At 41.9% G+C, this 12,900-nt stretch overlaps 1 protein-coding gene across 1 annotated transcript; it reads left to right on the top strand.

Annotated features, from left to right (window-relative positions):
- Positions 1-4,241: 4,241 nt before the first annotated feature.
- LOC111973333 (sonic hedgehog protein) lies at positions 4,242-11,925 on the top strand. Its single transcript, XM_024000656.2, has 3 exons — positions 4,242-4,843; positions 8,808-9,069; positions 11,005-11,925. The coding sequence occupies exons 1-3, from the start codon at positions 4,535-4,537 to the stop codon at positions 11,697-11,699; spliced, it is 1,266 nt and encodes a 421-aa protein (XP_023856424.1). The 5' UTR covers positions 4,242-4,534; the 3' UTR covers positions 11,700-11,925.
- The last annotated feature ends 975 nt before the right edge of the window (positions 11,926-12,900 follow it).

Here is a 12,900-nt window from a genome sequence, read left to right on the forward strand (position 1 = left end):
ATGTAGGCCCTAACAGTTTGTGGGCACCGTTTGTCACCGTTATAGTGCAATTAATGTATTGTTTAGTGTTGTGTTGTGGCTTTGCTGGCATGCATCTAAAAAAAAAWTGCGGAGGAGTTTGCCCCATCAAGATTTACATGCTAACATCTCCACTGCCTGTAGTCACCTGGAAGAGAGATCAATGGCCACAGAGAGAACTGACGAGTCATCCCTCTCATTACTTCTCACAGTGGATTATCCATCACATGCAACAGGCCCTGCGGCGCTACACAATTTATAATGCCCTCAATCCCTCCTTAATGATTTCATCAAACAACTCTCAATGTTGCTGTGTCACTCCCGGTAGCAGTCAGCATGGCATGCTGCTACTGCTCTGCTGTCCCTGGTGAATATGTTCTACTATTCATGAGAGCTGTCTCTAAATGGGGTAGTCTCTACCACTGTATAAATATTATGCTGCTGAGATTCTGCCCCAGTGTTCAGATCATCCAGATATCTCACGCCGCCTCCCCCATTTCTACCACCATCACCCCCTGTCCATGGCCTCGGGATAGGGTGTCGTTGCCCATAGATGCTGATCTTGTGTCAGTTTTGCATTTCCCCCCCCTCTAATGGTTAAGGTTAGGATCGGGGGAGGGGAAGCTGATCCTAGATCKGTACCAAGGGGAAACTTCATCCTGGAAGCCATGGCCTCTGTGCTGTGTTGATGCCGGAGAAGAGATGCTGGGCCGGGCTGTGTYCTTGTTGTCAGCTGTGCTTCCAGTGGACTGGTTGGTTCCCTCGGAGCCCAGGCAGCAGCACAGCCTCCTAGTCGTCTGTACAGGTTGCATTATTTATGGCCTTCAGTCTGCATTATTTACATTGCTTACCGTTTTTACATGTTACACATTTACAGGGAGGCCTTTTTCTCTTCTCCTCGTGTGATTGAGGTAATGTACCTTTTTGGTTCGACGGTCGATGGTGCAAAGCGCGACGTCACGGCGTCAGCTACCAGGGTGGATGTGGTGGTGGAGTCTGAGGGTGAGGGCTCCACCTGACCTCGCCAATCCCCACCACACCATGCGTCTGTCCCTGTGGTTTTTGAGGTACCTGGGTGGCATCACTGGAATGCTTGCCTAGGTCTATATCTCAGAGTAATGATACCTGAACTCCTGTTCACTGCCTGTGACCTCAGCCCAAACACTGCCCTTGGTTTTGGAACGTCTTCTGCAGCTGTAGGCTCGTCCTCCCTGTGTTTACTCAGGACTTCCATGTTGACGGCTGCTGAAATGTGTCTAGTGCCAAGACGACTGAGATTCTCCTGTCACTCTGCAAACAAATAACACAGAGGCATTTCAAGGATGTGCATGCGCACAGCTATACGTAGCTAATCACGTTTTTTTTTTCTCGCTCACTGAAGAGGGGGACTCTCGGTTTGACCTGGCGCTCTGCCAGTTACGCTGTTCATCTTTTGGCAAGGGCCTCATCATGTTCCTGGGCACACTAAGAGGTAGGTAGCTTCACCTGCCCTGACTGAGCTGGCATGAGCCACTGGCACATTGTTGGCAGTGCTGGAGGTCAGCCAGAGCAGGTTTTAATTAGACCTAACCCGTCTCTCCTGTGGTTGGCAGGATCTCCCCCATTTCATGTGCCACACAACCGTGGTGAATATGGGCAAAGCAAAGCACAAGCAAGACCTACAGGCCTATTCTAGCATGCAAATAAAGGTTAATCTGAACTATTCATATTTCTGCATTATCACTATGATATTGAATACCAATGTGAACCAATAGTTCACCCTGGACATGTTATGTAATGACACAAAATATGATTTATATTTATAGACATTTGAATGAATAATCTCCAAATGATAAGTAATCCATTGTTTGTTCGACCCAAATCAGCACCTCCTTACTTAACAAAGGGTTTTGTGATTACATACAAAGCTCCTCCCAATCGACTTCTCTTCAACCAAGCCTTGGATTCTTTCTGTGTTGCTTCTGTATCTAGTAATATACATATATCAGTGCAGAAAAATAATATTCCTTTTACAGTGGTCATTCACCGTGGCAGTATCCTGGCAAGATATTCAAGGCCTCTCCCAATGTTTTATATTGTGTCAGACCAGAGTGGTTCACTCATTGATACATCACAGACAAGGCTTTTATTAAGATGAACCCAGAAAATAGTGATTCAAGCCATTTTAAAAGATCACCATCTATGTGAAACTTAGATATGGTCTGCAATACAGCATCAAATGGACACCGATGAACACTGGAGTTTTGGTCATCTCCAGAAGCATCCAATGGAAGACAACAAATCATTATCTGCAAAGGGGCCTGCTAAAAAGGCCTGGCCATGGAGGAGCAGAAGCAGAGCATTAATATGTCTCCAAAGACAAACAGCCACCATCTTTGAGAGCGGTCCTGCAAACATGTGAAGACAAGAGAAAGTAAGACAATTACCACATACCTCGCCTGCTGCTATGGACCAKTGAACACAGTGGTTACCATGGCGTAATCTGTCAATGAAGTGRACTTTGGGGGGCAAGCTTTGTGGTCTGATCCCTGGCCCAAACAGACAGCAGCACGTTTGTGTACACTTGACAAGCCAATTCCAATAACCAATGGCCCAGGATTGGGAGGAAGGAGAGGCCTGGGATAACACCCTCAGAACACCCTAAATCCCCCCCCCAAAAAAAACATCATTCAAACCAGGACACCTTTTTGTGCCTGTCTGATTTTATCCATATGTTTTGGATTATGGTTCCATTGACTTTGGGGAATTTATTAAGATAGGCCTAAACATAATTATATTCCATAATAGGATGTTACTAGTTCGGAGTAAGGTTGAAATAGGATTTTTTTTWAAAGTGTTTGTTGCTAAGGAATTCCCCTAGATCTAAGGCGAAATATCTGAACCTGTATTTACAGGCCTATGCTTCCACACAACGTAAGTGTGCTGTAACAATGTAAATGTAATTCAACATTTGTATTAACAGGTGTAACAAAGTAAAAGAAAAGTGTTTGTTACTGTTATAATTTGCGCGTCCACGTGGTTTGAAGTGGCTTTCCACTAATTACCTTTTGGCGAATTTTGGAAAGGCGCACCGAGAGCGCGCATTACGCATGCATCATTAACATAAAATTCGAGTTTGAGTTAGACGTCATTGGTCAGTTTTGTCCATTTCAAATAAGCTTGCTTCTATGCGACGCTGTATCTAAAAGAACAATTGGACGGTGGCTCTAAAGCGTGACATGCATCCACATAGCCTATGTGTGCGCCATGGCATATGGCAGTGTCCATGCGCATTTATATTTTTCATGGATTTTTATGCAAGAAAATAAACGCAAGGATTTTCACATCCACTGACATATCATATAGGATATCATATCATATCATATATCATATAGGATATCATATGATATCATATAGGATGTACTCTTTAGATGCAATCTCAGACTGAAACGCAATTTGTCCTGCTACTTTCTGTTCAGACTGAAAATTGATCTACAATACTGAAACTAGAATAAGGGGTATCACGCCCGAGTCAAATTTTTTATTCAACGGACATTTGGACATAGTTTAGCCTAAATTATATTCTGTATTATCTTTTTTTTTCCCCTGGCCCGTCTAATTTCCAATCAGTGACTCACCCATTATTTTTCCCAAAGTTAGTTTGTAGGTTATATCCAAATGCGCGGTTACGCACTGAGTAAATGATACATATGAGAAGCAATAATACTGGGCTATATGGTTAAGTAATTGTACAACTTTTTGACARCTTTCGCCTTATTCATGCAGCCTATCGACCCAGACGCTCTAATATAGACTCTTACACAGTGAAAAACTCCCAGAGTCAGAGACATGCATGTCCATGGGCATCCGTGAGCGCACACGCATTTTCAAGCTATTTCCCATGAGTGGGAAGTCAATATGTACGTAAGTAATACTTCTAATAATTCCAGACACAACATTCGAATCACCCACACTAAGTCACATAACATAACAACATAGGCCTATGGGCTACGAGTTGGGTTTTTCCTCAACTGGGAATCGTTTTAGGAACAGAGAGAGAAAAGGTGTAATTTATGTTTTCCCATGGAGTACAGCCCCTCCCCTAAACCCACCCTTCAGGTGGAAAAAATCTTTAAAGATTTTTTTWAACTCTTTTGTGTGATAACATCAGAAGGGTTTGTCTAGGCGAACCAATCAGGTCCCTCCCCTGCCATAGATCGGTGCTATAATACATAGCAGTAAACCCGGTCTGCTCGCACAAGCGGCTGTAGCTCGACTGCGCAGAGATTCCGTTGTTMATTTTCTCACTTTTTACCCACGCAGCAACGTCTCTCCTTCGATGTGTTCCGTTATCATTTTGCAGAGGCGTTCATTTCCGCACCTGCCACGGTAGTGATCGGGGGGCACGGTAGCCTACAGACGAACTAGAGGAGGAGACAAGGACATTGTGGAAGCAGCGGCGCGAGAGGGAGGAGAGATATAGAAACAAGCGGCCGCTGGTTGATAACACACTGAGGCTCCGAGTAATTTAGATTTTATGGACGAAATGCTGCTGTTGACGAGAATCGTTCTGGTCGGGTTCATCTGCTTGTCCTTGGTGTCCTCTGGTATGGGCTGTGGACCGGGCAGGGGCTACGGTAGGAGAAGACATCCGAAGAAGCTGACACCTCTTGCGTACAAACAGTTCATCCCAAACGTCGCGGAGAAGACCCTAGGAGCCAGTGGCAGATACGAAGGCAAGATCACGCGGAACTCCGAGCGATTTAAAGAACTGACTCCCAATTACAATACTGACATTATCTTTAAGGATGAAGAGAACACCGGTGCGGACCGGCTCATGACTCAGGTAAAATGAATAGCCTACCTTTTTAATGCCTCGCATCTTTTAGGACACTGTGTAACATAACCTTTCACATTGGATGCAGATTGCGCACCACAAACAAACACATATACAGGTCTCAAGTCTGTGTTTTTTTTTTTTTAGATGTGTGAAAAGGTTCCGTTTCAATCTCAGAGCATTGCACTTTTGATTAGGTCCTGCATGGGTAAGGCTTTCATAATCAAACCAGAGACATGACATAGGCCTACTGGCAGACCAGTAGGATATTCGGCCTTCATGATTGTGGCAGTTTATTTGAAATATTTATGTGGTCCTCTCATATCTATATTTGTATCAAGGCCTTGTGCAGACGCACATCGGTTGTCTATGCAATACTATAGCATTTGGATATTCCGCAATTGCACCGTTAAGATTTAGATTACATCTTGTTTTAAATCTTTAATTTCAGTCATCTGATCTGGCATATGACTAAAACAGTGGCCTTATGTATGCATGGTTGGCGCATTCAGACATTTTCTTGCATACTGTTATTCACCCTTTCGCAGTATAGTGTTTATCGGCCCATGAAGACATTGACATTTCTTTGAGAATGTTCTGAACACTATCACTACTTAAAAAATGGGTGGGACTCGGCCAATTAGTGCAATGATATAGCAAGCTGCACCGACTGCGCCTCCGGTAATGCATTTGCTTTGGAAAGGCTGCATTAGTGGCAAAAAAGCATTGTAATTTCTGTGAATCAGATTTCCCTCTGTCGAATCCTTGTCTGTGATTTCTTTATACGAYTCTGGGTGGCTATCTTGCATGCATTGTCCATAAAAATATCGGTCAGAAATGCAGTCTGGATAGCATGTGTCTCTCACCCATGGGGTTACTTGATTTCCACCGGCTGTTAGCCTATATTGGGTGTCTGTTGCACGTATTTTGCAAATGCTGTGTTACTATTTTAATAAGAACGTCTATTACTTCAGTCCGGCCACCTTAAAATGCCACTGAACCTGAAGGAGTGTGATGATGGAGGCGCGCGCGCCAGACTCCCTGAACCGTATACCGCGACATGGGCACGAGCTTAGATTAAATATTCACCCTGCCCTGCGTGCAGTCTCAACATATCTCTAAACGCTCCCTTCCCTTCCTCTAATATAGCCTATACGTTATCACACTTCAAATGGAGGCTAGAGTGAGAGATATAACCTTCTACTCTGTCTATAGCCCTCCGGCCACTGCCAGTTAAAGATGTGGTTGAACAGGGAATTGTGCCAAAGACTCCACTTTTTGACACACCGTGCGCTTTCATCTCCGTTTACCGTCCTTCTTTATTGGTCTGAAAGTAGAGGATGTATGTTGGTTTATTATGTTATCACTGCTTTAAAAAAAATGCGCCAAACCATTTACAAAAACAACAACATATTAATAGCCAAATAAGCTCACTGTTTTATGCTTTGTGCTAGGCTATATTTCATAGAAAGGTGAAATGATTAAAATATGACATATTTGCTATAGATATAGACCAGGCAAGGCAAATGAAGGCTCATAGACAAACATCCCCGTGGGTATATGCCCCATCCCTCCATTCATTTAACACGACCTGACATCCAGCCTACATTATGCGTGAGCATTTGAACTTATGACCTTTGGTCAATGAGAAGAGGACGCATAAACAAAGTTCAACAGCCAAAACATGTATAAAGTATGGAGTACTTAAAGTATGTGCTGTTTAGTGGCGCACTGCGTAGCCCTAACGACGAGGTGCACCTGCAACCACATCATGAGTTAGAGAGATTGTTACAGCCTACAAACGTAGTATCTGAATAATATGAAGAGCTAATGGTTAGCATCTAGAATATGTTTGCCGTCTTCTATATTGTATGGTTGTTGTGCGTAAAGGTCAATCTCCAGTGGGCTGTCGYGGGGAAGGCGCTGACGCACTGTGGSTGCACAGGTGCACTGAAAGTTGTAAACTATGGGATGGATTCCTAGCTGGAATAGAGCTCAATCTCACAATTGTTTAAACAAAGTGTAATTTCAATGGAGATTAGACGTCTGTCTGTTGTGGTTCCCTATGTAAATCATACTCCATTTAAAGTGATGACGACTATAAAAGCGGGATGTCCCCTGGCTGCGCCAACTCATTTTGAGTGAGCGGGTTAACCAAGCAGCCCCCTAACTACAAAGACAGTTCGTTTCGGGGAAAGTTAACGAGGTCGTCGCTTTACAGACATTTTTAGCGCGCAGTCCCGGACGTTTCTGTCGCGAATAAAAACGTCACATGGTCGTCTGTAGCGAGCACAGCTTAATGGGAACTGAATATAGCCCCACAAACGAAGCGAAATTGAGACGGACCAGCGGGTTGTTTGCACTGACAGGTACATGATAAGTGTTTCCTCTAACCAATTCATTTGTGAGAAGATTAAGAGGCAGACTGCGGGCGAGGCTTGTTGAAAAACTTTTAGTCTGAGGACAAAGCGCCAGCGGAGGGATCCTGCTGGGCTTCACGGTGGTTGAACAGAATTTGGCTGGATTTGCGGCACACGACCCAATGAATTAATAAATAGTTTAGGCTTCACGGCTCTTGGCTCCGGCAGTCCTACTCAGAATGTGCAGGAAAGGGTTTTTGGCATGGTCCCTTTGCATTTTTTACCCACTGCCTGCTACAACTGCGAGTACATTGTCGGTTTGTTTTGACGTCTCGCAGGAAAGACAGGTTAGGCTAATTGCGACATTGGGGATCCTTACCAACAAACGAAAGAGGATGGAGAGTGGTGGCCCATGCTAGGGATGTGTGTGGGGGGGGGGGGGGGGGGGGGGGGGGGCTTACTTGCTCTATACAGATAGTTAGCCCTTTAGGGAAGAAAACCAAAACACCTCCAGTTGAGTATTCCTGTCACGTCCCAAGAACCTGCGGGACAAGAATAATGAAACGTTCCCTCTGGTTGCGGTGAAAAGACTCTTTGTAATGTTTTATTTGACATATTGGTTAAGTGTCGAGAAGAGTTGTCCTGGAGAAGGCCAAGCATCTCCAATAAGGGTCCCTAGATAGGTTAGGAAGTGCAACATTCCAATTATAAGACAACTGTTTTATAACTCGGTTATTCCTGAAGATTATCCTCAATATCAGTTATTTATTCAAATAAAACACACGTCTTACTAAAGACTCTTGCTTTCAATATAGTTATATATTTTATTCCAATTCCGATRCATTTCAAATGTGTAATTAATTCCAGCATTTTGTTTTATTGGACAGAGTCTATCACGTTGTAGCATATTGGGAGAGAGTACAAATAGGCCATTGAGCGGTCGCATCTTTCCAAGGACCAAATCTATATGTTTTAGRCCAGTGAAGCGAATGCAATGCCTTATTAATTTTTTAGCACAAGCTTCTCTATCTGACATTGTGCCCTCTGACTCTTCACACAGAATATTCGAGCTTATTCAAACAAACCCTTCGCATTGTTGTGTGTAGGCATATATCCAATCGCATCACTATTTAGACCAATAGATGGAGGCTCTTCCAGTGTGGAATAGTCAGCTTCACCAGATGTAATGGGATGTGAAATGTTAACTATTTGAGTGATTTGTGTTATGTAATCCATAAACCAGTAGGGTGGTGGTCTGTGTACCTTGTTTCAGATCATAAATCCTGGTCTCTGGTCCACAAAGTGCAGATATGAAGACGAACTATATAATGTCAACTCTATAGGATAATTGTTTTGGCCACCAATCATGCATCTACAGTATCACATACCTTCAGGCTTGTGAATGAAGTTTAAGATCAAGAGCCAATGAATGAATGAATATACGCTGTCTGGAACATAACACTTAAATATCATATATCAAATATGAGCCTAATGTAGGCTTACTACCCAGGCCTGATATAGCCTACAGGAGGGTATTGGCATCTGGTGAGGATGATTAGTGAACGTGATATATCTTCATAGACGACTAACGTAGACGATGTTCCTTCCCCCAGAGATGTAAAGACAAGCTGAACTCTCTGGCGATCTCTGTCATGAACCAGTGGCCAGGGGTGAAGCTCCGCGTCACCGAGGGCTGGGACGAGGATGGGCACCATTTCGAAGAGTCGCTACACTACGAGGGAAGGGCAGTGGATATCACGACCTCCGATCGAGACAAGAGCAAATACGGCACGCTGTCCAGACTAGCAGTGGAGGCTGGGTTCGACTGGGTCTACTACGAGTCCAAGGCCCACATCCACTGTTCTGTCAAAGCAGGTAGGGTGTCAAGTCAAAAAGATGTTGGTAGCCATCACTGACATCAAAAACGAGTGTGAATGGGAAAGATACAATATCTTGGAAAACGTGATAACGTTTCCCGCCTCATATTGATTATATATATATATATATAATTTTTTTTACAATATAGGCTACTCCAGCTAGATAATGAATGAACATATATTATTGGGATGAAATAAACAACTATGATCTTATTTGATGCTAACTCGTTAGTCAACCCCCTTCTAGTTCAGAATTCTACACAATGTGTCCTCTCGCTATTCTCGTTATTAACACTCGTTATGTCGTGATCTTTTATCCTTTCATATCCATATTTAATATATATATATATATATATATATATATATATATATATATGTATTTCATAGTAGTTGTCTTATTTATATGGGTATTTGCTGCTTGTTCATTGTTAATGCCTATCAGCTATTTTATGATCTTATATCGCCCCACACTGTCTCTTCGATGGAACCACGACCATTTATTACACAAAACATATTCCCACACTCATAAAATGCCATTGCATATATGGAAAAAAGTATTTTCATTGTTCAACTGATAGGCTATGGAATTCAAAATCACTGCACGTCAAGAGAAGGCCATTTGAGTTTAACTAAATACATTGCATGTTTAGATGTGTAGATTTGTATTATTTTGTCGATCGAAATAATCTATTCTAGGCCTATGTTTGCGTCAGTGTTKGCCGTCAAAATGTGTAGCCTAATGAATTTTACCAAAATAGGCCTACTTTAGACACKTCTTTTGGGTTAAAATCATCTCTTGATTTTCCTAAAAACCTTATGGAAATCAACGTAGGCCTATTCTTCCCGTGGAGCACATATTCGTTTCGAATTGAATGGAAAATCGTATATTTAAAATGCAACACACACGTGTTGAGATCATATAGTCCGTGTCATTAGGGGTCATGTGACTTTACCAAAGGGATTTGGACTTAGCAAAGTTGAATTCGTTAGGGGCAAATCTGGTTTTCAATTGTCACCTTATTTCATGCCTCGGAATCTTAAAAGAAGATTAGATGCATAAATTCAGAGCGGGACGGTTCTATTCTGTGGWTGTGTGTGTTTACTGACTGTGATCCTGGAGATTGGAATGTGAAGAGTTCTCCCAGTCCCAAGACCCGAATTATTGTCATCAAGATTGACAACAAAGCAGGGGAGAAGTGGTAAAAAGAAGGGACATTGATGTTGGTCGACTGCAAGCATTTAGAGTCTGGGTCCTCATTTAAATTCAAATCTACATCTTGAGAGGCTTGGAAAAGTGGCTCCACTGGGTAAATAGTGTTTGCGGCGCTCTTGTTTTTTTTCTGAGTAGGCTATGTGTGTGAATTGTCACGTCGAGGTTTCTGCACCTGAGCAAATATGGGAAGAGTAGCTGGGAAAGGCGTAAATGTTCTTTTCCAAGAGTGGCTCTGTCCACAAGCTGATTTAGAATGACAATGTCTGTTCTTTATTGGTTTTTAATTAACGTTAGAGGAGCCAGGGCTTTCGGTTTTCTCATCTCACACAATGAGAAGCAACCAATACGTTTTTTTTGTGAAGGAGTTCCACATTCACATTATGCCAAGCATATGGCACCATGTTTTATATGCCGGAACATACAATGCAATCTATATGATGTTGAGTTAAAATTCGTTTTAATGAGAGATATGGACCAAAATCACAATTTTAATTTCTCTTTTCTTTAACATGTGTGGATATAGCCAATAATAGGCTTATATGTGACAGTGGTTCATTCGTAGACMTATAGGCACATGCGCTATAGGCTGCATATGTTCCACAGTGGTGTGCCCAAAACATGTCCTGCTTTCACGGGGAGATAAAAATAGCCTAGTATATGGATATACTGTATATTTACAATCATATTCRCCATCACTAATACAATATTTTATTTCAACAGAAAACTCAGTTGCTGCCAAATCTGGCGGCTGCTTCCCAAGCACCGCTTCGGTGACTCTCAAAGATGGAAGCAGGAAGGCAGTGAAAAACCTCAGAGTTGGCGACAAAGTGCTAGGTGCCAACAGTGATGGGGACCTCGCATACAGCGACTTCATCATGTTCATGGACCAGGACTCGTCAACTAGACGAGTATTTTATGTGATAGAGACTAAAGAACCGGCTCAGAAAATTACCCTGACTGCTGCACATCTCCTCTTCGCGGTCAACAACTCAACGGATGATCTCCACAGCATGACAGCAGTATTTGCGAGCGAAGTCAAACCTGGACAAAAGGTGGTTGTCTTTGATGATTTGCATAACCAACTGAAGTCGGTCACCGTGGGACGGATTTACATGGAGGAGCACGAGGGGTCCTTTGCGCCCGTGACTGTTCAAGGAACCATCGTTGTTGATCAGGTGCTTGCGTCATGTTACGCGGTAATTGAAGACCACAATCTAGCGCACTGGGCGTTTGCACCTGTCAGACTGAGCTACTGGCTGTCCTCGTTGCTATCCCCGAAAGACTACTCCATGCCCAACGCCACCTTACATGAGGACGGAGTGCACTGGTACTCCAAAATTCTATATMAATTAGGAACGTGGCTCTTGGATAGCCACGCGCTTCACCCACTGGGGATGTCAATAAACTCAAGTTGAAGCAAAGCAAAATAAGACAATAGTAGAATGAAAAAATACAAAGCCCCCAGCGAAGTTGGGATATTTATTTCAGTGACTTGTACATGTGTGTCCCTTTTAAAGAATGAATGGAGCCTTAAAAGTTTTCTTTGAATAATTTATTCTCATGTGAACTGGCTGGTATCACGCGGATGGATCCTAAAACGGTGTGACCAGCAAATTGTGCAGAATCTATTTTTGTATATCTCCAAGTAATCCACAAAGAAAAAGAAGACCATGTAAAAAGGAGAACTTATTGACAGGTTGCAATGTTCTGTGCATATTATGTGCAACTGACTGATATATTTTGGGGATAAACAAACTTCGTGGGGGTCCATAAATTATATTTTTATACACAGAATTGTAAATTTGATTTTGACAGATCGTTACCGAATCACATTTCGTTATTTGAAATAGTGTAAGATACGAGAATATATTTTAATTTAAATAGTTGGGAAAAGTCTTGGAAATCTTGTACTGTTTTGTTTATTAAGAATTGTATTATTTTGGAAACGTTTCATTTAAATGTCAGATTGGGACAGATATTCTGCCTCGTATAATTATTTCCTCAGCTTTTGTTGCATTTCTTTTTTTCAATTTTTCTTTTAGAAAATTTTAAATGCACATTCTGACAATTCAGTAACAGTTTAAGTAGTACAGAACAAAACGTTTCGTTGAATAAATGAAAAAGTAACTCCTGTAAATGTACTAAAATGTATTTTTCTTTTCATATTTTGTAATAGGGAAATAGTTTTATAGAAATAACATGCGGCAGATGCACAGTTTGGATAGTATATAATAGCGTTCCAGTTAACTTTCATAACAGGGCGATGTGTCAAAAATGTCTAGAGTTTATTATTTATATGTTTATTACAAAATGAGATAAAGAAAATATTCAAACCTGCAGTTGTTACATGTCTTTTTCCAGTAGCTCTTGTAAATTGACATTCTGGGTCCATAAGAGAACCTAAAGACTATCAAAATGAAATGAATATTAGTTCTACTCAAATCTAGAATTCGAAATGCTGCTTCAATTGCATAACTTTGGCGCAAATCTCATTTTGACACCAATGCATTTATAAAATTCGAGTTAAGCGCATTTTTTGACTCAACCCACGGAATAGTTCTATATAGCTATGAATTACGTTGATTTTTTTTTTCAAATGAAATGTGAAGTTTAACA

This window comes from Salvelinus sp. IW2-2015, linkage group LG14 (assembly GCF_002910315.2).
Source record: "Salvelinus sp. IW2-2015 linkage group LG14, ASM291031v2, whole genome shotgun sequence".
NCBI lineage: Eukaryota > Metazoa > Chordata > Actinopteri > Salmoniformes > Salmonidae > Salvelinus > Salvelinus sp. IW2-2015.